The following is a 25,508-nucleotide window of genomic DNA, read 5'->3' as shown; positions in this document are numbered from 1 at the left end:
ATGTCTCTTAGTGACCATAACCCACACAGGTGCTTCACTGGCAGGAAACTGGGAGCATAATAGAGCAATTTGGGAAAAATCAAGGTAAGGACATCCTGTGGTGCTGGCAGAATGGGACAACCCATGTAAGAGTCTACATGGTCAGAAATTAGGGAAAAAAAAAATCAATTTTTTTAAAATTAAAATGAAGGTTAGAAGGATGTTTAGGGTGACAACACGCAGTGGTGACAGCATTTTTGGGTACCAGCCAGGGTGGTGAAAACTTACCCAGACCTTCCTGTTCCTCTGCACGGTGATGAGGCCATGGTGGGTGAAGAGGTGAAGTGCCACCACTGCTGGCTGGTCCCCAACATCCCTGACGTCCCCCAGCAGCCGGAACCACACGGGGTCCCGGGGGTCACACACGCTGGCCACCACATAGGTGCCAGTGAGCAGGGTGGGTCCAGTGACACCATCAAAGGTGACGAAGCGAGTGGCAGGGGACAGAGCACAGCGCCCTGGGTGTGCGATGCAGGTGTGGGTGCCATCACGGAGGCCGCAGGTGTGGCCAAAGGGGCAAGTGAAGGGACGGCACTGGAGGCCCCCGGGCCCTCGACAGGTGCAGGATTGGGAGCAGTCAGAGGTCAGGATGGTCTCAGCGATCTATTTTCCACGGATAAAATGCGAAAAGTGGGGAAAAGTGGCCTAAAATGGCCAAAACATGGGGATGATGATGCTGTGAGGTCTCATGGGAGGAAGGAAAGGGGCCCATGGCTCCCAAATCCCCTGTGTGTCTCCATATTCCCAGTGGGTGCCCATGGGGACCACCAGCATGTCCCCAGCATGTGGTCATGTCCCCACACATCCCCATGTCCCCCATGGGGGGCACAGTGGGGGACCTGGGACCTGCTTGGGAACACTGGTGAAGATACAGGGAGACACTGGGAAGGACACTAAGTTACCCCACTAAGAAACTGGGATGCATTGGAGGAACTGTGGAGGCAACAGAGACAAATTGGGAGGGATTGGGAACACTGAGGAGGAAACTGGGGGAGGACTCGATTGCCCTGGGAGGGACAGTGGACAATAGAGGGAATACCAGGGGAGACTGGAAGGGAGGGGAGACCCTGAGCTCTCACTGTGAGGACAGACCCTGGGCTAAAGGGTCCACTGGAGCATGTGTTTAGGGAAAGTGGAACACACAAGGAGAAATAATGACATGGGGGATGCTGGGGTGTACTGGGAGGGACTGGGGACACTGTGGGGGCACACTGAAGGGACCCAGGATCATCATGGGGAGCTTGGAAGGAGCTAGGGCTGGAGCTGGGCTGTACTGGGAGGCACTGGGGCCACACTCACCTGGAAGTAGCGCCCCTGGTGGAGGCAGCCGCAGGTGCCCGGTGGGACGCAGCGGGCCCCGTCGAACAGCAGCCCCTCGGCGCACTGACACCCCTCGAAGCAGCGCTCACTGCAGGGGGGCGGGGCCGACACACCTGCACAGGTGTGCTCACAGGTGCGGGCACACAACTGGTAGTGGGTCTTGGGTGGGCAGGTGAGGGCTGGGAAAAAGAGGGAAGAAACAAAGGGAGTCAATGGGGGGCAGTGGAGCTACTGGGGGGTCATCTGGGGTCAACAGGTGTCTTCTGAGATCAATGCCATCCTATCTGTGGGGTGGGTGCTCCCATGGGGCTCCCATTTGGAGACGAGGGGGGCCCCACTGGTTGTACAGGGTTCCCCCGGAGGACACAGGCTTCCTGTTTTGGGGGGGAGGTCCCCTTTGCGGGTGTGATTTGGGCATTCCCCAGGTGGGGGCTTAGCATTACAGACATGTGTCCCTTTTTCCATGCAGGAATGAGACCCTGCTCCACTCCCCCAGACCTCCAAATTCCCACCCCCACCAAAATTTCCACTCCCTGCAGAATTCCTGTCCCCACAAAAATCCTGACCCGTGAATTCCCACCCTCCCGAAACTTCACCGCCCCAAACTCCCAACTCCAATCTTCCTGTCACCTCAAATTCCCGACCCCCTCCAAAATTCCCAAGCCCTCCATGTACTCACAGCAACCCGTGGCCTCCCGCCACTCCCGGAGTGCACCTCCAGCTGCCTGGCACGCTGCTGCATAGCCCTGAAAGCCGGGGCAGGGGTCTCCATCCCCCCCGCACACCTGGCGCTCACAGGTGAGCAGGTATGTGCGGGGCGGCACCACCCCGTGACACCCCGCAAAGGGTCCCTCGGGGTCCGCGAGCACCGCGCAGCGCCCCGCCTGGGCCGGGGAGCAGCTGGGCGAGGGCACCAGGCGGGTGCAGTTTGTGGGGGCGCTGCCCAGAGCCGCCTCGTCAGGGTCGTCGTCGTGTGGGTCCCCGTTGAAGTTGCCGCAGAGGCCCCGGGGGCGGTGGGATGCCGGGGGCAGCGTCAGCACCATATACGCGTTGCCATCGTAGAGAATTTTGGGACCCCCCTGGACCTGGAGCAGCCTGTGGGACCCCACCTGCGCCACCCCCACCGCGCCCTCACGCAGCCACAGCGGCAGCAAGTGGCGCTCGCCATCCACCTGGGGGAGACAGCGGTGAGGATCTCGAAAGGGAAGTCGGACGACCAAGGGTGGGGTTAATCCCCCAAATTAGGTTTTGCAACCCCAAAAACAGGGTTTGCACCCTCAAAACTAGGGTCTGGACTTCCTTCTGTGCACCTCAAACCCATGGTTTACATCCTAAAAAGGGATGGTGATTACACTCCAAAAAGAGAGTTTTCAACCCCAAAATCATGGTTTCTGCCTCAATCACACCGTTAGCACACCAGAAAGGATCTGTACAGCCCAAAAGTGGTGTGTGTACCCCAAACAGGGTTTGTACCTGTGAAACTAGGCTTTCCTCCCCAAAAGCATTGCCCTCAAAACATTGCTTGCTCCTGAAAAACAGGGTGTGCACCCCAAAATCAGAGCTTTCACCTTAAACAAGGCCTTTCCTCACTGCTGCACCTCCCAAAACCCCATTTCCATCCCCTTTTTTGCCCCCCAAGGATCTTTTTGCCCCCAAAACCAGGGCTTGCAACCCCAAGCCCCCAGGGCTTCCACTCACCATCACCTCCCACTGCTGTCCCCTGTCCATCACCACAGTCACCCCATGTGCCGTCACCGTCACCCGCTGCACCTCCGTGTCCTCCTGCTCCAAGGCCACCGTGATAGGCTCCAGCTCTTCTTCAGGCTCACCCCTCTCCAGCTCCAGCAGTAGGAGGGTGCAGGACCCCCCAAAATTCCCCAGGTGTCCATCGAAGGTGCTGTAAGCCCCTGCCCCCAAAACCTGGCACTGTTTGCAGGTGCGGGGGTGGCACCCCAGTACCCCATCCTGTACTGTGCATTCCTCGTTACTGGAGCAGCCTGGAGTGGGGTGACACTCCAGCCTCCCATTTTCGGAGCAGATGCAGCGCTCAGTGCAGGGAGGAGCAGGGTAAAACTGCTCTCCACGGGGGTAGTAGCGGCCCTCCGAAACACAGCCACACTGGGGGAGGGGCACACAGTCATCCCCACTCCTGAAAAATCCGGGATCACAGAAACAACCTTCAAAGCATGTGGAGGCATCAGAGCAGTCCTGAGGTCCAACTTCGCCTTGGCAGGTGGGAGGGCACGGGGGGCCGCAGAGCTCATAGTGCTGGTTCAGGGGGCACACAGGGCCTGTCAGGAAGGGAGAAGGGTTGGGAACACCAAAACCCCTGCAAAAACCCCCTGCAAAGCCTCAAAACCCTAACGGACACCCCAAATTCCCATGGATTTCCCAAAACTTCCTTGTCTGAACCCTAGAATCCCTCATCCACGTCTCCCCTTGTGAGACCTCAAATCCCCCATGGACACCCCAAAACTCCCTGTGTAGACCCCAAAACCCCTGGGAACACTTCAAACCTGCCATGGAAACCCCAAAGCCCCCACAGACAGCCCCCACTCCCCTTCCCCCTGCCAGACACCCCAAATACCTCCACGGACAGCCCAAAACTCTTTCCCAAACCCTGTGTCCCTCTCTGCCCTCCAAAACCCCCCTGCACTCTCCCAAGTGCCCCAGGTCCCCCCATACTGCAGAAGGCAGCCGTTCTCCATGGCCGCACGGCAACACCCTGGCTCTGGCACGCAGCAACATAGGTGGCAATGGCTGGGCACACGGTGTCCTGGTGTCCCTCATACAGGCAGGCGTCAAAGAGACAGTCATCCAAGTAAGGGCCGGGCTCGATGATGTCGTGGCAGGCGGCAAAGGGCCCCCGTTTCTTCCCCAGCAGCCCACAGTGCTTATCTCCACGGTAGGCACGTTTCTGGGCATCACTGCACACCTGGCAGCCCTCGCTGCACCCAGCTGAGCATCCAGGGACATCGCTGACCTTCCAGCTGTCCCCTAAGTGGGTCTCATTGTCAGCACGGTGGCCATCACGGGTGACAAAGTCATCATGGGGGTCACCATTGGCGTTGCCGCAGAGGCCACAGACGGCTCCAGCGTAGGTGTTGGGGATGATGACACGGGCATAGCTGTACCAGTCAAAGGTGACAGTGACACCCATCTCAGTGGTGATGAAGCCATGGACACCACGGAGAGACACCTGGAGCTGATGGTTGTGGGTGAAGGGAAGGTCCAACAGGACACCATTAACCTGGCAAGAGAGTTGCAGGTGGCATGAGGTCACGCAATGAAGTTGAAACCCACCCAGGTGTCATAGAATGACCTTGAAGACCACCTAGATACCACATGAAACCCTCCTGAAGACCATACAATAACCTTGAAACCTAACCCAATGCCATGGAATGGCCCTGAAACCCACAGATGCCACACAATGGCTTTGTAGCCCACCAAGACACCATGCAATGACTTTGAAGCCCATCAAGGTGATTTTGTAGCCACCCAGACACCACCCCAATGACTTTGAAACCCATCTAAACACCATACAAGAATCCTGAAACCCAACCAAATGCCTTGAAATGACTTTGAAACCCACCTAAACACCTTAAAAGAACCTTGAAACTCCACCCAAGTGTCATGTGATGACCTTGAAGCACACTTGAGGACCATACCATGACCTTGAGCTCTCACCAGATGCCATGCAATGACTCTGAACCACCCCCATCATCCCTACCTTGACCTTCTGGGGATGTTCCTGGCTGAGGCTGAGGGTCATGTTGTACACCTCCATGGTGACCACCTTGGTGAAGGAGACCAGGTGGCTGCCACGGTGATTGTTCTCCACAGTGACAGCAAAGGGGATGAGGGTGGGGTCAGTGGAGCAGAGCCCAGCTAACAGGTAGACACAGGTACCCATGAAGTCGTAGCGGCGCCCATCGAAGGTGGTATAGTGGGGGTCACCAGTGGCCACACAGATGGAGCGTCTGTTGGCCACACACCGCCGCACGCCCTTCACCACTGCACACACCTCACCCGGCTTGCACCCGGAGTCCTCGCACACCACCATTCCCAGCTCCATGTCACACCTGCACCGGGAGTGACAGGTGTCATCGCCCCAAAACTCCTCACCAGGCTGGTAGTAACGGCCATCACGGGTGCAGCCACAGCGGGACACCGGCACACACTGTCCACCACTGAGCACGTGGCCAGTGTTACAGGCACAGGTCTCCATACAGGGCTGGTCACAGGTGGTTGTACTGTCCCAGTTGGAGCAGGTGGCTGGACAGGCATTGCCACAGGACTCATAGTGGCTGTTTTCGGGGCAAGATAAGGCTGCAGAGGGAGGAAACGGGGATGAGGGAGGGATTAGGGGAGTGGACAGCATTCAACAGAGTAGGTGGGGATTGGGAAAGTGTCTTGAATATGGGGAAGAGTCTGGAAAACAAGAAGGGCCTGGATTGCAAGGAGGAAGGTTTGGGAAATGTGGGAAGACTGGGACAAGAGGGATGAGGTCTGAGCCACGTGGCAAGGGTCTGGGCCTTGGGGGATGGGGTCTGGAATGCACAAGATGAGGTCTGGAACACAATGATAAAGGCCTGGAACATGTGGGAAAGATCTTGGAAATGTGGGATGGATTCTTGGAAAGATGGGGTGGGTTCTGGGACACAAGAAGCAGCTGGAGCACCAGGAGAACTTCCAAGGATCACCTGAGAGATTTGAGGGTTTCAACCTAGGATGCATCCCACTCCATTCCCCTCCTCCCCCACTCTGGCTCCTTCCCTTCTCAAAGAAAACCCCAGCCCTTACGGCATCCTGATGGCGTCCTCCAGTCATGGACCATGGCCCCATGCTTCTGACACGTCGCTGCGTAGGTCTCCAGCACCTGGCAGAGGATTGACCTTGCCCCATTGCTCAGACACAGGTCAGACAGGCAGTTGCGATAGAAGTCATGAGGCTTCACTACGTTGTGACATGCTCTGAAGGGTCCCTGGAAGGATTTTTTGATGATCCCACAATAGTGGTACCCGCCATAAAGCTCCTTCTTTTTCTCATCACACACTGGGCATACTCCATCACAATAATCCCAACAAATTGGGTCATCAACCTCAAAGTCAGCACTTTTCCAGTTTTTGGCCCATGTGACAATTGCAGTGATGTTGTCACCAGCCTCGGGGATGTCATCAAGGGGCTTGAGGTTGAAATTCCCGCAGAGACCACGGACGTGGCGGTAGTAGCTGCTGGAGAGGTTGATCTGGAGGTGCCAGTTCCAGTCATAGGAGACCTGGAGACCAAAATCTGTCTCCAGAGCAACACGGAGCCCACTGGGATGGACCCGCACCTTCCCGTCTGCCAGGAGCACAGGGAGCAGCGTCACCTCCCCGTTCACCTGCCAATGGCCCAACATTCCCAGTTATCTCAATATTTTATTCTCAACATACACCAATATTTTATTCCAAATGTATCCTAATATTTTATTCCTCACATATCTCAATTCTTTATTCCCAGCATATTCCAACACTAAATCTCATCATGTCCCCACATTTTACATATCCCAACATTTTATTCCAGGGATATTTTATTACTGATAGGTCCCAATATTCTATTCCCACTATGACCCAATATTTTATTCCCAGAATATCCAAACATTCCACAGTATTTTATTTCTGTTGCATCCCAACATTTTATTCCTGAAATATCCTAATATTTTATTCCCTACACACAGCAACATTTTATCCCAGTTTACCCCAACATCTTATTCCTGTGTTTTTGCTGACTTACCCCAGTATTTTATTCCCAACATCTTATTCCAATCTTATCACAACATTCTGTTCCTGACATATCCAAATATTCTATTCCCCATATTTTGTTCCCATAATTTCTCAGCTTTTTATTCCTGACATATCCCAACATTTTATTCCCAAAATATGTCAATATTTCAACAATCAGCCTCCTGGTCTGACTGATTTATCCCAAAATAACATTGGCACTGCTGGATGAAGAAGGATGTAGGGAAGAGCTGGATGAAGCAAAAAGTTGGGAAAAAGCCCAAATTCTCACATTTCCACCCAACTCACCCGGACTCTTCCATTTTCATTCCGGTGGAAGGAGATGCGTTGTCCATAGACGTCAACTTTGACCAGGGAGACATAGGACACAGATTGGATCCCACCACGGATATCATTCTTGGCCTGGACCCTGAAGGGCACCAGCCCAGGATCATTCCCATGGGATTCAGCCATGGTGTAGGTGCAGGTTCCTTGGAAGTCAAAGTCAAGGCCATCGAAGGTTCGGAAGTGTGGGTCACCCCATGCCCAGCATGTGGCGACCAGGGCTGGGACACAGCGGGATTGGGCACCGCGGGGCCGGCAGCGCTCCTTGGGGCGGCAGTGCAGGGACTTGCAGGGGTCTGGGAGGGGAGGGAGAGCAGGATCAGCCATGGGCTGGGTGAAATAGGAGATAAACATCGGGGGAAGCCATGGGTTGGGCAAAAGGATGGAGAAGAAAGTGAGGGGAAGTCATATAAGAAAGAAAATTGCAAGATGGGAAAGACCATGGAATAGGAAAAATCACAGGATGGAAGAAACTATGGGAACAAACATGGAATGAACCATGGGAGAAATCATAGCATGGAAAACCACGGGAAAAACAATGAGAAAAAGCATGGGAAAGATCATGGAAGAAACCATGGGATGGGAGAAAACATGGGAGGAACCATGGGAAACATCATGGGATGGGGAACAAAAATAAGCAAGAAACCTTGGGAGAAACCATGGGAAGAATTGTCCCATTCCTGACCCTTAGAGGCAGAATTCTGTTCCCTCCACCTCCCCTTCCCTTTTTCCCCCATTCTACCCCTCAATCTCTCCCAGATCCACTTTGCATCTAAAACTCCCCTCTTCCCTCAACTTTTCCTCACTTTTTTTGATGCATCCCAAGACCCCGTCCTGGATTTCACAGAATTCGTCCTCAGTGCAAGTGTGGTCGTGGCAGGTAAGGCCCTGGCCAGGGACACAGGTGCAACGGTGCTGGCAGTGATCCTGGAAAAGCATCTCATGGGGCTGTGGGGGGGGAGAAGGGAGAAAGGGAAATCCATGAAAATAGGAGATAAAAAGGAAAAATGCAGAAAAAAGGATGTAAGTGCAGAAGAATAGGGAAAATAGTGAACAAATTGCTAGGCAAAGGGATGTACATGCACACCTTCTCTATAAAAAGTGGGAAAAAAGGGTAAATGCAGGAAAAAAAGACATAAATGTATAAAAATAGGGGGGAAATGCTGGGGAAAAGCATAAATAAAGGAAAAATGGGGAAAATGCAGAAAAATAAATGCAAACACAGAACACAGAGAAAAATACAGGCAAGAAAAACAATGTAACTGCCTAGAAATAGGGGGAAAGAAAGGGAACGCAGGGGAAATATGGCATAAAAATAGGAGGATGGAAAGGGGAAAATGTTGGGAAAATGAGAAAGAAAAGTAGGGAAAAATGCTAGAAAGAAAGGTGTAAATGCATAAGAAATAGAGAAAATGTGAGGAAATTATTTTTAAAAATATAAATACATCAAGCTAGGAAAAAAAAGAAAACACCATGATAACAGAGGTAAATGCAGAGAAATATGAGAAAAATAAATGCACGAAAAATATAGGTAAGGACATAAAAACAAAAAGGAAGAAGGAATATAAGGAAAAAGGAAGCAAAGGTATAAAAATAGGGAGAAAATGAAGGGAAAAAAGACACAAATGCCTAAAAACAGGAAAAAAAGGACAGAAAAACTACCTTATAGTATTCCCCATCCCTGAAGCATTCACAGTAATCCTCGGGAACGCATCTGTGTCCATCAAAGACAGAACCCTGGTGGCACTGGCAGCCCTCAGCGCAGGTCTGGGGACAGGTGGTGGTATTTCCGGTGCAGATGTTGGCACAGGTGTTGGTGCAAAGCGAGTACGTGCTGTTGGCTGGGCAGGTGGGGGCTGGAATTTTCATGGAATCATGTATTGAGTTGGGTTGGAAGGGACTTTAAAGCTCACCCCATCACCATCATCCCATGTCCTGTGTGTCACCACTGTCACCCAGACCCAAACAGGAACATTCACCCCTTGCCCTCCCAAACTCACAGCAGAAGGATGAGGTCCTCCAAGTCCCCACAGCGACACCGGCACCTTGGCATGCAGTGACATAGCTCTGGATACTCTGGCACAGGACATGTGTGTCCCCTCCCGTCATGCAGAGGTCATGGATGCAGGATTGGGAATACGGGACGGGGTCAATGATGCGATGGCAGGAACCAAAGGGACCTTCAGGGGCCGTGAGTAGGCCACAATAGTTGGGTTTTTGGAGGACTGCCACTTTCTCCTCTGTGCAGGTGGGACATTCATCCTTGGGACAGGTGTCATTGCAAGGTGTATCTGTTGTTTTCCATGCAGATCCAAAGGCTGTTGCATCTGGAGCCAGCTGGCCACTGGAAAGCTGGAACTCATCATTGCCTTGGCCATTGTAGTTGCCGCAGAGGCCACACAAGCGCCCCATGTAGGTCTGGGGGACTGTGACCATCACGTGCTGGATGAGGTCATAGTGGACAATGAGGCCGAAGTCAGTGCGGAGCAGGACACCTGTCCCATGTGGGTAGACCTGGACCTGTCCCTCACTCAGGATGGTGGGAAGGTGGTGGGAAATGGAATCCACCTGGGATAGAGAAGGAAGAGTCCTCCAGTGAGGAGGTGGGACCAAACACTTGGGGGAAACACCTTCCAAACAATATTCTGACCGATTTGTGGATCCCACTTGGAAGAAAAAGTTTGAATGAGAATGGATTAGTCTTGGAGATGGGATGAGGGCTCCCCTCACCAAGGAAACAGAGTTTCGGGGTTGATTGAGGTAGAACGAAAAATTTAGGGAAAACAACTTCCAACCAAGGTTTTAATGCATTTACAGATCTTGCTTAGAAAGAAAAGTTGGACTGGGATGGGAGATGGGCTGAGGTGTCCCTTCTATAAAGAAACCCAGTTTGGGGGGATCCCATGAGATTTGAAACATTAAGCGCCTTGTTACCATGACATCTGCCCTTTTTCCTTGTTTCAAGGTCAAGGTGACCCCATAGACATCCACAGACAACACTTGGATCCCGGAGACCTTCCCCTTCTGCCGCGCCTCCTTCTGGATTGTGACCATAAATGATCTCACGTTGTCACTTGTGCAGGTCTGGGTGAGGATGTAGGAGCAAGTACCAGTGATGTTGAAGGCCATCCCATCAAAGGTAACATAGGTGTGGTCACCTGTGGCTACACAGGTGCTGGACAGCTGCAAGGGAGACTGGACGACATCACTGATGACCTTCTCATGGCCACCATCAGGACGGTTAGTATTTTGGCACTCCACAGTGCCACCAAAGAGGCACTGGCACATCTCCTGCTTTGTGGGGTAGAACGTCTCCCCCTCTTTGTAGTAGACTCCATGGTGGCTGCAGCCACAGTGGGACATGGGGACACACTCGTCACCGCTGAGCATGAAGCCATCCTGACATGTGCAGCCCTCGCGGCACCGCCCTCGGCATGTGGCAGAGTCAATACCGCAGGTGTGCTGGCAGGTGTGGGAGCAGAGCTCATAGGAGCTGTTGGAAGGACAGGGAATATCTGCCGGGAAACAATGGGATTCATAAGGAATCAGGAAATTCCAAGCCAAATCCTGGAACATTCCTGGAATTCAGGTGCAAACTTCACCAAATACAGGGTTTTTTAGCCCATGGCAAGCTCTCAATTTTCATCCCTGTGCACATGACAAGGGACATCATCAAATGACGATCCAATGATTATCTGATGATGATCCAATGATCATCCATAAGGAACATCCCAGCCCATTTCAATAGGAATTTTTCCACTAAACTACCCAATTTCTCACATTTCTATGGAGAAAAATGTAACATTCACTCAAAGAATGGGATCACTCCACATTGGGTCCTCAACTGATCTCCAGGCTGAATCCCTTTAACCCAATTCCACTATTTTTGGTACATTTTTTGATGGTTCTCCCTCTAAATTATCCACCTTTTAGCCAATACCAGGAAATTGGAGATTTTGAGGGGGTAAATTATTCCAGATGAGACAACTTCTTCCTTAGGAAAGGTTTAATTTGGGTAGATTATGGGATCAACCAAAACTTTGGGTGGAATTTCCACTGGATTCCCATGCACCTCTGGGTTGTTCATACATGGATTTGGAGCAGATTTGAGGATCCTTTGGATACTGCTGAAGGAAAAACCCTCCCATTGTCCCAACTTACAGCAGAAATTATATGTCCTCCACCTCCCGATGGACACACCAGCAGCCTGGCATGCGGTGGCGTAGAGGGCAATGATTGGACAGATCCCTTCTTCCTGATCAGGGAACAGGCAGGAGTCATGGATGCAGCTCTGGAAGTACTGGTGGCCATCAACATGACTATGACATGCTCTAAAAGGTCCATCCACTTCCAAAATAATTTCACACCCCATCCCAGAGACTTCCTGCTGCAGCCAGGAAGGTGCAAGTGTGCTGGAACATTCCACTGTTGACCTCTCACCACATCCTGGGACATCTGTGACCTTCCAGCTGCTCCCAAAGGCATCTGGGTCTGACGTCACATGGTTGTTCCTCATCATCATGTCGTCACTTGCAGCACCATTGTAGTTCCCACAGAGCCCACATAGGGCATTGGTGAAGCCACTGGGCACCATGGTGGTGACGTGGCTGTACCAGTCATAGGTGACAACGAGGCCAAAGTCGGTCACTACCACCGCATCCTGCCCGTGACGATAGACAACAATCTTTCTTTCACTGTAGTGATATGGGAGATTGATCAACTGCTCATCAATCTGGGGAGAAAACCATAACAATTGATCAACTTTGCAAACTGATAGTAAACTACTTTCAACAGCCAGAGCAATAAAAAAGCATTAATTGAATTAAATTTTGAATTGAATTAAATTTTGGATTTAAGAGAATGAGAAGGACCAAGTCCCAAGAGGAGGTTGATCAACCACTCCTTGATCTGGAACAGGCAAATTATGTTGATTTAATTACATTTTAGATGTTAATAGGATGAGGTTTGGGACAAGGTGGAGAATGTGGTGAAAAAAGAAGGGACCATTTCCTAAACTCACCATGATTTTTCCAGGATGTTCCCTGCTAATGCTGATGGTTTTGTTGTAGACTTTGACTGTCACCATGGCAATGGACAACATGAGGTTGTCACTTCGGTGGCCATTCTGCACCAACACCTGGAATCCCACCAAATTTTGGGTGTCCTCACACAACCCTACCAACAGGTAGACACATGTCCCCTGGAAGATGAACCTCTTGCCATCAAAGGTCTCATAGTGGGTGGCTCCAACAGCAGTGCAAACCCCAAAACTTCTGGGATAACAATCCTGGATCCCCTCCTCCACCCGGCATTCCTCCTCAGTGCCACAACCAGAATCCCGGCACACTGCCTGCCGCTGCTCTGCATCACACACACAGCGTTGAGTGCAAGTGAGGTCACCCCAAAATTCCTCTCCAAGGCCATAGAAGAGACCCCGAAAGACACAGCCACATTCAGAGGGGGGGATGCAGGTGTTGGCATCAAGGACAAGGCCCTCGTGGCACACGCAAGTGTCTACGCAGGTGGTGACAGCGGCACAGCTGGATGACACAGCGGGGATGTTGCAGGAAGGGAGGAAGGCGAGGCCACAGGAGCTGTAGGTGCTGTTGGGCGGGCAAGTGAGAGCTGGACAGGGAGGGAGATAGCAGTCAGGGTGGGGCGGCACATGGTGGAACAGACTTCTTTGACTATCTACACAGATATCCTGGAGTCTCCATGGATTTTATGGAGTCTCCATGGACTTCCTAGGCCTTCTGCCTGGACATTCTGGAGTGTCTGAGGACTTCTTGTTCAGACTTTCTAGAGACTCCATGGACTTTGTGGACTTTCTACATGGACTTTCTGGAATCTCCCTGGACTTCCATGGATTTCCTGCTTGGATCTGCTGCCATAATCTTTCCCAGCCCATGATCCTATGGATCGTTAGTCCCACAATAATTAGGCTCTGCCCATCCCAAGGAGCATTTTCACCCAACCATCCTCTACTCACGACATCCCACTGTTGTCCTCCAATCAGAAACATTGATCCCCTCCTCCTGGCAGTCATCAGCATAGGTCTCGAAGGCGTGGCACAGCACATCATGGTGCCCCTCATTGGCACACAGGTCATAGATACAGTTCTTCACGTAGATATTAGGACTGATAGTGTCATGACATGACCGGAATGGCCCAGAATGTTGGGACAACTTCCCACACCAGGTCTCTGCCTTGTATGTCACCACCTGGTCCCATCTGCACCGCCCACAGTCACCGTCGCAAGTGTCCTGGCAGCGGCTACTCTCACTGGTCACCTTCCAGCTCTGCCCAAATTCCACAATATCCCACACTTGTTTTCCATCAGGAGAGAGAGTGTCATCCTGGGGATTCCCATTGTTGTTCCCACACATTCCGCACACTTTTCCAGAAAGAGCAGCCGGAAGTTTGATCACTATATGATCATCCCAGTTGTAGAGGACTTTCAGCTTGAAATTTGATTGGATCAACATGGATTTACCCTTCTGGCGGATGCGGAGCTTCCCATGGGAGAGGGAGATGGGAAGGTGCGAGCGGTGGTTGTTCACCTGGAGGACAACAAAAACCATCAAAACAAACAAAATCCTTCAAAATTTGGCATAGAGTTTAAGAAGACTAGAAGTGTTTTCATGCAAGGGTTACCTGCACACCAGCAAACCCAGGAATTATTTAGGATAAGACCCTCAGGATCATTGATAAATATGCAATTTCAGCAAAATTTTTAAAAATTGGGAAATTATGATGGCTTACCCTCACCATCCCATTCTCTGACTGGACAGCAGTGATGGTGACGTTGTCGACATGGATGGTGATGGAGCTGATGGAGGAAACTTTGGAGTTCTCCTTTTCCTTCTTTGTGACCTCAACAGAGAAGGCAGGAAGGGTGGGATCGGGATCGCAGATGGTGGTCAAGGTGTAGGCACATGTTCCCATGAAATCAAAGGTTTTTCCATCAAAACTGCGGTAGTGTGACCCGCCAGCAAGCCAACAGGTGGAGAAAGTCTCCTGGATGCACTCTGGTTGTCCATCCACCAGCTCACACCTCTCCTCACATACCAAATCCTCATAGGAGAGTGATGTGGGGACTGAAAAAAAGGGGAAAACCCATGAATGGTCAACTGCACAAGGCCCAATCATTGGGGTGACACAACAGTGGACTGACTGTACTCACTGGTGGCACAGAGCCCCGGGAAGCCATATCCAGTGTGACTCTGGAACCCAAATACCAGGAGCCCAATAGGCACCTGTGAGTTCTCAGCGCTCTGCATTTTTGCTCCCACAGCGATGCTGGCCCAGGAGAAATCTGTGCCAGGAATGGCCTGCCATGCCATGGTGTTGTCTGGCTGATGGTTGAGGGTGGTGGTGGCAGTGGCAGTGGTGGGTGCAATGAGGATGGCATGATTATACTGGCTGGGCACACTGCTAAAGCGGAATGCAGTGCAATGGGCGGTGACAGGTGGGACAACAAGGAGGAAGGGATCTTGCCAAGACGAGCCGCTGAAGAAAAACACCACCTGCACAGCTGCCACCGCACTGATGTACAGATGGGAGTTACGGTTCAGCACAAATCTCTGCACCTCCCCTGCCGCCATGGCCACAGTCGCATTCCCACTCCCGGTGTTGTAGGTGATGGTGTTGTCTTCATCTGTCACCACGTAAACGAAGTCAACGTCTGTCTGCAGTGGATTGGGTGGCACCACATAGCTCCTCCCCCATGCTGTCATTGGGAGGAGCTGCTCCACCACAAAGTCAAAGCCAGCAGACACCTTGACACAGGTGTGGCCACTGAGGACAGCCACAGGGGCGTCCGCCACCACAACTGTGCCAGTGAAGTCCTGGCTGCTCTGGAGCTGCAGGCTGTGGTAGGGTTGCAGGAACAGGCGGAGCACGGCACCAGGGACGTAAGTGGCCCCAGCATAGTGGAAAGTGGCAGTGGTGGTGATGCTGATAGCGGTGGTGGTGGCGCCGGTGGCCACCACGAACTCAGTCAGGCCATAAGTGTAGTTCCCAACCGGTGTCACCACATAGTACCTGTTGCCCAGGCTCTCCATAGGTAGGAGGGCAGTGGCACCCACAGTGTAGCCCTTGGTGCTGACAGACACCACAGAGATGTCACCGCTGGCCTGGACCACCAAGGTTTTATCGAAAGTGTGGCTTCCAGTGAGTTCCAGGTTAGCAGGGAGAGGCAAGGGCACAGTGACATCTGGCCTCAGGGTGATGTTCTTGGTGACAGAGCCGCCACGGAGCGTCACTGACACCTGGGTGTCAGCAGGGCCATAGGAGGTGAGCAGCAGCTGCAGGTGCGCACTGGGGGACTCGTCATCATTCTGTGGGAACACGGCCAGGAACTCCTGGCCCCGGTAGCTGGCACTGGAGAGTGCTGGGAAAAGAGGGGGAAAAAGAGGCCTTGGTTAATTTTTATGTTAACCAACAGGTTAAATAAAAGGGGCTTTTATATTTTTATATCAATTCTGTACGTGTTTATATATCAATTTTCCTATTTTGCAGTAGGAATTGTACTGAAATTACATTAAAGATATGACTGCAGTATCCAATTTATAGAGTTCATTTTTATATATAATCATAATATAAATTCTATTTACAGCATGTTATGTTAATAAACAGCATTTGTATTCTATTAGCAAATTATTAAAACACATCAATGTGTTAAAAATATGAAATAATGTTGTATTATTAACTAATATTAATTCCTTAATAAAACAGTATTACTAGATATTTATATTATTACACCTTGTGTTCATGATATATTACTAATATTATGTAATATACTTTAGTATATTACTACTGATTAGTACGCTGATAAAATATTAATAATATAGGACTCATATATCAGTGAAAATACGTCAATTACATTTCAGCCTGTTACGGTATTATTATACTTGTTATCCATTATATAACTTTGTTATATAATTTTCTATGTTATTATTATACAGATCTATTAATTATAAAATTGTGATATACAATACTTATATTTAAATATATAGTAGTATTTTTTCTATTACTTTGTACTTAATTTTGATAGAAATATCAGCAAATATTTAATCCAACTCCATAAACATTAAAAATAATTAAAGTAATACAATAATAAACACTGTGGCTATTGAATTTATTTCAGTATTAATAATAATAGAAAATATATTTACATGTTATTTTTATAATTATATAAAACAGTAGATGATTTATATTTTCTCTATAAAATTATACAGATAATGATTTTAAATAATTTTTTTCTTGTTTTCATAGAAACGGTTTGGGAAAAAATTGTAAAAATCAAGCAAAAATAAGCAGTAAGGTGCAAAATTACAAAGGTAGAGAATATATTAGAGAAAAGAATAGAAATAATATACCATTGTATTACACTATATTGCAATATAATCTATGATTATATGTATCATTAATATAACAATTATAAAAGTAGATATTACATTGTAATGCAGAATATAATAATATATAATTATGTAAATAAATATTATATGCATAAATTACATACTGTTATAATACAATAACAATACAATATAATATAATAACAATGGCATTCATATAATATGCAACTCTACATAATATTATATTGTAAAGTAAGAATTGTATTATATAATTATATTTGTAGTAATTTATATCTATTCTATAGTTAATAATTATATCTTAATAACTAGATAGTTATATATAACAGCAATATATAGTCTGCCATATTAATAAATTCAGTAATATATTATATGAATAGAAAATATATTACATTCTCCTAGTTCACATCTTTTGTACATCCATACAAACTTTTAAATAAGTTTATACTGAATTTTTAGAGAAATTTTTACTAAAAAATGCAAATCAAGAATAATTATAATAACAATATAATTACAGCATTATAGATCATACGTTGTATTTTTTATAATTACAGTAGAGATTATATTATATATTCAGATAGAACTGTTGTACTGTATGTATATTATTAATATATCCTCAACACATAAAAATATAGATAAGTAATAATAAGCAATTACTGTCCTATTGATCAATATGATGCTATTCAATTACACTATTTAATATTATTATTAGCCAAATAAAATTTTATGTATTTTGTATAAGATAAAATGCATATATAAAAATATACATTATATATATAAAGATATATAAAGGAAGACTAAACAAAAGATACTTTAAAAGAATCAAAAGTATTTTTTCATTTTTTTTAATGCTACAAACCAACAAAATAGCCATTTTTTGCCCCAAAACAGGCTTAAAAGAGTGGGTATCTTCTCCTAATTAAAAGGGAGAAAAAAAAACCATCTTCAGATTGGCAGGGAAAAAAAAAAGGAAAATGAGATGAAAATTGAATAAAACTCAGCATATACATAAAAGCCCATCATAAGGATTTTTTTTAATTTAAAAAATAGGTAATTGGGGATGTTAGATTAAAAAAATAATTCTGGTGATTGTTTTGGAAAAAAATGGAATTTGAGTGTTTTGGCGGAAAAACAGGGAATAATGAGGTTTAACTTTGAATAAAAAAAGAGGATTAAAAGGGGCTTTCTGAAATAATACATGAATAAGAGTTGTGTTTTTAAAAAAGGGGGATTATGAAGAAACATTAAGAGGGAAATGAGCAATTGGAATTTTAAAAACTATAACAGAGTAAAAGAAGTTTTTTTTTCTTTAAAGTACTTGAAACCTAAAAAAGAGTTCAAGAGGGCTTTTTTTCCTCATTAAATAAATTTTTAAAATAAAATTAAACAAAAAAACCCACAAGAAAATATTAAGAGAATAAAAAGTATTTTTTTCTTTAGAACATTACCTAAAAATTGGGTTGATAAAAGGTTTTAATGACAATGAGAAAAAAGCCAGGAAAATAAGGAATAAAAGGGTTTTTTTTTTCCTTAAGAACTAACTTCTTTTATTTAAAAAGAGCAAATAAAAGGACTTTTGTTTCATCTAAAAACATCTTTTAAAAGTAGATATTTTTTCCCTGGAAGAAAATACAGTTCCAGCAAATAAATCTTGGGGTTTTGTCCTGGAAAAACACTAAAACTAATCATTTGAATTTTAGCTAAAAAAAAAAAACATCAAAAAACCAAAAAACACACACACAAAAAAACCAAAACAAAACAAAAAAACCCCAAACCAAAAAACTAAACCAAAATAACCAGGACAAAGTGCATTTTTTTTTCCCATAGAAACTGAGGAAAAAGGGGATTTCTCCCCATGAAATTATAGAGGCATTCATGAAAAAAAAGAAGATTCTAAAGGTTTTTGGATTAAAAAAATATTTCAAAATGGGGGCTTTTGGTTAAAAATAATAAATCTGCAGCTGAGAGGTTGTTGGAGGAATTTTCAGGCAAAAACAAGCCCAGGGACTCAGGATTTCATTTTCTGTGCTAAAAAGCCTGGAAATATGTACAAAATCCATGAAATTTGGAGATTTTGTGTGGAAAACAGCAGTTTTACTTACCACAGAATGGAAGGAAGAGCCACAATATCCCATCTTGTGCCATCCCTAAGAAAAACAACGAAAATCACTAAAAACTGTTATTTTATGGGAAAAATCCATGTGAGTCCTGGGATGTCTCCAGAAGCCTCAAATAACCTCCAAATTACCCAAAAATGTCTTTTTTCAGCAAATGGAAACCTCTTGGGGCTTATTTTGGTCCCCACTGCCTCAAAATCTACTCCAAACATTTGAAACTATAAAATTTTTGTCCAAAATTCTCCACATTTGGATCAAAATGGATTTCCTTCCCAAATTATCCCATTTTGGGTTAAAATATATTTTCCCCCCAATCTCCACCCCCCCACTTCCCCCCCCCGCCACCTCTATTGGTCAAAATGGCATTAAACAGGATTAAACATTCCCTTGAGGCCACATCGGAGTCTACATCTATATCACGTTCCCTCTAAAAACAAAGGAATTTTAACTAAAATCACCTAGATTCACGTCAAAATGGAGTCAAAAATGCTGATACAGCATTCCCACCAACCCCTGCCCTTGATGTCACCTCAATACCCCATTTCTACCAAATCCACAATAAAACTTCATGGAAAGGATGAATTTTCCCCCAAATCCCCTCAGTTTAAGTCAAAATGGGTAGTTTTGTGGCCAACATCCCCCAAATTCAGATCAAAATGGGGCTCAACATCCAGGAAAACCCTTCACTCACCTTGTCCCATACAAACCCTCCCAAATGCTGAATTTGGCCTCAAAAAGGTGAAGAAAAAACCCACGAATTTTTGGGCATGACGAGGACAAAAAAACCTGAAATTTGGGAGAAAGATGCACAAAAAGAGCAAACCCACGAGACTTGGGAAAAGAAGTGTTTAAAACCCAACATTTTGAAAGAAAAAGGGCTAAAATTACGAAACTTGTGGGGGAAAGGGGGCCAAAGTCATATAATTCGAGAAGGGAAAGGGTAAAAAAAATCTGAAATTTGGGCAGAAAAAATCCTCAATTTCTGCCCATCACCAAACAACAAGGAAAACCAGGAATAAACAGGGAATTAAGCCTCCCCCCTCTTCCCCACTCACCAGCCCCTTGGCAGTTCAATTCCTGGGCCCCTTCAGACACAGAATGTTTGTCCCAAAGTCACTCTTTTTATACCCAAATAAAACATACCCAAGACACAGCCAAACCATACAGATTTGGGTGGATTCAGCAGAATTTCAGGATGGGAGCCGGGGGAGGAAAGCAAGAGGGCATGACTCAAAGTTCCAGAGAATTTGAGACCTGGCAGCTGGATCTTGTCAGGGATAGGAAATGCTGGGAGTGGAACTCACAGAACATCTTGATGGATGTGACTGACAGGGATGTTGTGACACGTGTGGAACCACAGGAATGTCATAACAGGCACCCACAGCAATCATGCCAAATTCCCTGAACTCCCAGAATTGCTGTCCCCATGGTACCTTCTGGCCCCATGACATTGGGGAAAGGACAAGCCAAGTCCAGATGTTTTTATCAAAAATTAATGATCCAAGTCCCAGCGGGGAATTCCAGGGAATGGGAAATTCTGGCCCAAATGACTGAAAAAGCTGAAGAAAACCAGCTGGAGCCAGGAGAGACAATGGTAAACAGGGAATTAAAGGGCCTTTTCCTTAAAATGAAGACATAAAAATGGGGAACCCCTGAACACCACAGAGATCCTCAAAACTGTCCAGAGACAGAGACCCCACCCCTAAAGCCATCCAGGGACCTCCAAAACTACATGGGGATCCCCCCAAACTACCCAGGGATCCCCTCAGCCCTCTGAACCTCCCAAACCACAAGGTCCCTCTGGGGAGATGGGGGTCCCTGGAAGGGTTTTGGGACTCCTGATAAATGACACGAAAAAGAGAAATTTTCAATTGCCCTGAAGATGCTGGATGGAGCTTAAAGACAACTGGCAGAAAAGCTGAAAGGATTTAAAGGCATGGGCAGAGCATCGCAAGCACAGCTGGAATATAGTGGGATTTTTGTCAAGTTATGTAACAAGAAGTAACAGTGCACGCTCAAGGGAAAGGTTCACGGAAAGGTCACATGTAATATGGAAGCATTCAGTGAATATGACCACCAGAGACCTGTTCGTGGCCCGTACAGGACCATGCCCTGTGGCAGTTTCACCGCACATATCAGATTAAAGGAGAAGTCCTTCAGTGTGTCCTGCACAGATAAAGAATGCCTGCTTTCTAATGCTTCAAATTGTGTTAGAAAGTTTATTTGCCAGCCAATTTTTCTATCATTCCCTTGAATGGGGTTACAGATCTAAGGGGAGCTGAGAGAGTCCTGTCGGGATCTGGGAGTCCCTGGGAAGGTTTGGAGTTTCTAGGCAAGATTTGGGAGGTTCTATGGGGGATATGGAGGGTCTCTGTCAGTGGGATCCCAGCTCTCTGCCACTTTAACCAACCCGAGGCCCTCTCAAACCACATGGGGATCCCCTAAACCCTCCTGCACCAGTCCCTTCTAGGATGTCCAGAACCACACCAACCTCCCTCCATCCCAAGCCTTTCCCTGGGGATCCCAAACAACCTCTCTGAGATCATCAAAACCATCCCAGTGAACCCCCAGAACTCCCTGGGCATCTCTCAGTGTCCCCAGACCCCCAAACCCCTCCAGGAATCCCCAAAGCCCTCCCAAGGACCCCTCCCCTCCCCCGCTTCCCATTGGCTGCAGCGCCCGCCCGTCTCCGCCCTGAACCAATCATCGCCCAAGCTCAGAGCGCTGGGGCGAAACCAAATGGGAGCGTGGGCGATGGAGTGCGTCAGGCCTGAGGGCTCCGGATGCAACCGAGGGAGGACTTTGCGGGGCTCGGGACGGTTCCGTGTCACTTCTCGCATACCTCCCGCAGAGGCTCAGCCTGGAGCAGAGAACGGAGCGTCCGGTGCAAAGGAGGTGAGAGAGCAGCCCGGCCTCAAGTGCTCCTCAGGATCCCCAGGTGCCCCCTGGGGGCTCCAGTCTGCTCCCCCGTTCCCTCAAGTATTCCTTTAAGGACTCCAAGTGCTCCCCAGACCCCTAAGTGCCTGCCAATTCCCTCCCTTGTGCCCGTGCTCCCCAAGAGCGCCTTGAGGACCCCCAACTACCCCACCCGATCGCAGGTGATGCCCCGGACCCGCCATTCTGCCCATAAGTGCATCCTGCAGCCCCTCAAACTCCTCCCGAGACCACCAGCCCTGTGGGGGTCACTGCAGGGTCAGCATTTCGGGGGTCCTCGCGCCTCCCCAACACCCTCCTGCTGCCCCGCCAGGCCATGCTCAGGCCGCGCCGCTGCAGGCTGTAAGGGGCGGAGCCAAACAGAGGCTGAAGCTCCACCCTCGATGATCCCCTTGTCCAATGGTGCTTGAGGTGACGCCAAGGGGAGGAGCCAGCACTGGACACGCCCCTGGTGGGCAGGGCCCTGCTGAGCTCTGCTGCTTCCCGGGGTTCCCTGCAGGGAGTGTCACGCGGGAGGTCACCTGATACCCCCAGGACCCTGCAGGTGGCAGTGCCCAGGCAGTCACGTGACCCACCTGAGGCACTTCTGCATTCACCAGCGGGCGTCTTCCCCCCAGGCTGTCTCCCAGGAACCCTTGTGGCAGGATCCATGGTGGAGGCCACACGACTCCCACAAGACCCTCTGGCCAATGGGAAGCAGCTCTCTGGATACCCTGCAGGGGGCACTATGCTCACAGTCCCGCGACTCCCACCATGCCCCGCGGCAAATCAGCAGCAGCTGCTATGCCCCTCTGCACCAGGGGCTGCCACCCAATGGGAAGCAAGACTCCCATGAGCCTTTGCTGCAGGAACCATTTTGGTGGTCACATGACGGCCTCAGGGCTCTGTGGTGTGCACCATGTTGGAAGCCACACGGCTCCCAGGATGCCCTGCGGCCTGCAAGGGAGGCACTTCCTGAGCCCCCACGCCAGGGAGGGCCCAGCTTCAGGTCACGTGACCCCCGTGAGGCCCCACCCCCCCCAGCTAATCAGGAGCTGTGCACATGATGCCCTACAGGGGGCGCCATGGCAGCAGCCACTGCGTGAGGAACCAGAGGAGCCCTGGAGGGTCATGGGGGTCGCTTGAGGGCCATGGGGTCACTTGTGGGTCATTGGGTCATTTGAGGGTCATGGGGGGTGCCTGTCAGCCAGGGAGTCAATCAAAGGCTGGGGGCTGCTGAGGGTCATGAGGCACCTTTGTGGGGCTGGGGGGCCCTTTTTTGGGTCAGAGGGGTCACTGATGGGCCTGGATGTGCCCTTCTGGGCTCACGTGGTAATTTGTGGGCCAGGGCGGTCACTTGTGGGGTGGTGGGGGAAGTTGTGGGTCCGCGGTCATGCGAGGGGCTGAGGGGGCACTTGTGGGCTAGGGAAACACTCCTGGTAAAGGAAATCTCTTGTGGGGATGGGAGAACACTTGTGGGACTGCCACCCCCCGTGACATGCAGCCCCCTCAAGGCCCTCTTGGGGACCTCCTCCTCCTCTGGATGCTGTGATGCCACTGCCAGGCCGTAAGGGGACGCCTTTGGTAAGACAACCCCACCCCCAAATTTCAGGCCTCTGCCCCTGCGCCTCCCCCAGGTCCCCCTAACTCCCCATTTGCTCTCTCTTCCCTCTCCCAGGGCCATTGAGACACTCCTGGAATGCCCACCTGGGCACCCCCAGCCCATGGTGGAGCCAATAAAGCAATGACACCCCAAAATTGCACCTGGGAGGTGGGGAGACCCCCAAAACTCTCTCCCTTATCTCCCCCACCTTTGGGATTGCCCCCAATGCCCTCTCTCTCCAAATGTCCCCAAGAGCATTTGGGGGCTTCTGTGGGCTCAAAAGCGCCTGTTGGTGGGGCGCTGGGTGTCTCTAGGGGGTCTCTGAGGGTCTTTGGCGTGTTTGGAGGGGCTCTGAGGCTGAGGAAGGGATTTGGGGGGTTTATCGGGAGAGGCTGCAAGTGCACTGGGTGTCTCTCGGGCACCTAGAAGAGGTCTGTGGGATTTTTGGGGGAGACCCTAGGAGTGCTGAGGAAAATCTGTGAAAGGTATTTAGCGTCCAGGTAGGGCTTTTGGGAGTCTTTAGCGGTCCGGGGTTGTGGGGGATATTTTGGGGGGCCCAGGACAGTGTTGGGAGGTCTATGAGGACTAAGAAGTCTATAGGGGCGCCTCGGGATTTATTGGGAGCATCAGGGCGGGGAACCCCCAAACCCGTGGGAGTGGGGCTCACCTGTCTTCTTCACCTTCACACGGCCGACATGGCGGCAGGGGGTTCTGGTATCCCTATGCCCCTGAGGGTGCTGGGGGGGGCGGTTATGGGGGCGTCAGAAGCTCCCCCTAAGCCCCGAAAAATCCCTCGTGGCCCCCCCTCGTCTCTCACTGGCCGCTGGTTCCGCGCCAGTTTACTCACTTCCTGGACTACAACTCCCGAAAGACCGCGGGGCCCCGTAGGTCGCCGATAGAGCCGGGACTGCGGTTCCCGTCATGTCCGGCGGCCCGCCAGAGGCCCGTCAGGGCCGGGACTGTCCCCTAAGCACCGTCCCAGCTGCTCCCCGAGTGCTCCCCTGAACCGTGAGTGCGCCCCGGGGCCCCGTAAGTACCCCCACTTTCCCTCTCCTGACCCCCAAGTGCCCCTCAGGGTCCCGAAGTCCTCCCGCCCCCTACTTGCCCCCAAAATGCCCCCTGTGTGTCCCCTCGGACTTCCAAATGCTCTCCAACTGCCGCCCCGCCCCCTAAGCGCCCCTACAGATCCATTAATGATCCCACAAGCACCCCCAGCTGGCCTCCAAGCGCCCCTCGAGTGTCTCCTGGGAATTGGCGTGATGACAACAATGTAGAGAAAGACTCTGACTCTATCGCAGTATCAGCAACACTTCAGCCTTTAATTAAAATTTGAATCAAAACTGCAATTGCCTCTAATATTTTGTGGGTACAGCTGGAATTAGGTGGCCTGCACCTAAACCACTCGGGCTCACAAGTTCTAAGAGTGGCAGATCAGGTCTATTATGAAATTAGTTATTTATTGAATAGACAGGAGATAATAGAGAAAAGGTCTTGAACAGAGTTACTTACTACATAGTATAAAACAGAAGAACTACTAGTAGATTACATGAAACAGCTCACAACATTAAGGTACCTATATCAAAGCTAGGAAAGAAATAGTACAGATTAGGAGTCAATGTAACTTACCACCAAACTGGCAAGAGTGTGCATAGAGTCCTTTCACTCAACCCTCAAGAAAGGAACCACAAAACCAGCATCCCAACTTTGCGGGGAAAGCCCCACACATTTCCAGGGAATGTGCAGAAACTTCTACTTTGTGAAAGTTTGGTGTAGCTTTAATAGATTGTGAAGCAAAGTGTCTGTCAGAAATTCCAGCTTATCTTTCCATAATCTTGCTTCCACAGCAAGATGTTTATTGTCAGCTACAAGTGCTGCTTCCATGGCACCCAAATAACCATGACACAAGTGGCCTTTAGTGATTTACTTCACCAATTAGCAAGCTCTTGAGGCAGGGAACACGTCCTGCTACACTGGCCCCAGCTGGATTTAGTTCCATTCCCCACCACTCTCTGGGCTTGGGCATCAGCCAGTTTTT

At 49.1% G+C, this 25,508-nt stretch overlaps 1 protein-coding gene and 1 long non-coding RNA gene across 2 annotated transcripts; both read right to left on the bottom strand.

The window, feature by feature from the left end:
* Nucleotides 1–945: 945 nt before the first annotated feature.
* Nucleotides 946–19,674, bottom strand: LOC131087008 (IgGFc-binding protein-like). Its single transcript, XM_058030356.1, has 20 exons — nucleotides 19,649–19,674; nucleotides 18,943–18,987; nucleotides 14,650–15,858; nucleotides 14,229–14,563; nucleotides 13,456–14,026; nucleotides 12,487–13,091; nucleotides 11,628–12,198; nucleotides 10,401–10,981; nucleotides 9,467–10,034; nucleotides 9,129–9,322; nucleotides 8,273–8,414; nucleotides 7,431–7,762; nucleotides 6,163–6,742; nucleotides 5,090–5,688; nucleotides 4,045–4,609; nucleotides 3,580–3,650; nucleotides 3,058–3,477; nucleotides 2,039–2,531; nucleotides 1,339–1,538; nucleotides 946–972 (listed from the first exon to the last, which is right to left on the bottom strand). Exons 1-20 carry the CDS (start codon nucleotides 19,656–19,658, stop codon nucleotides 946–948), a joined length of 8,118 nt encoding a protein of 2,705 aa, XP_057886339.1. The 5' UTR covers nucleotides 19,659–19,674.
* Nucleotides 19,675–21,768: 2,094 nt separating this feature from the next.
* Nucleotides 21,769–25,175, bottom strand: LOC131086916 (uncharacterized). Its single transcript, XR_009114804.1, has 3 exons — nucleotides 24,141–25,175; nucleotides 22,467–22,604; nucleotides 21,769–21,817 (listed from the first exon to the last, which is right to left on the bottom strand). It is a non-coding gene; the product is annotated as an uncharacterized LOC131086916 (long non-coding RNA).
* Between the last annotated feature and the right edge of the window lie 333 nt (nucleotides 25,176–25,508).

The sequence above is a fragment of the Melospiza georgiana genome, chromosome 9 (assembly GCF_028018845.1).
Source record: "Melospiza georgiana isolate bMelGeo1 chromosome 9, bMelGeo1.pri, whole genome shotgun sequence".
In the NCBI taxonomy this organism is placed as follows: Eukaryota; Metazoa; Chordata; class Aves; order Passeriformes; family Passerellidae; genus Melospiza; species Melospiza georgiana.
Note: the sequence above shows the minus strand (reverse complement) of the source record. Positions and strands in the feature narration are given on the sequence as shown.

Excerpts from the sequence above, each read along its gene's own strand:
- LOC131087008 (XM_058030356.1), bottom strand. Across the intron at positions 12,199-12,486 it reads AACATCCTGGAAAAATCATG|ATTGATGAGCAGTTGATCAA; the intron begins GTGAGTTTAGGA and ends TTTTCTCCCCAG. Across the intron at positions 6,743-7,430 it reads ATGAAAATGGAAGAGTCCGG|GTGAACGGGGAGGTGACGCT; the intron begins GTGAGTTGGGTG and ends GGCCATTGGCAG.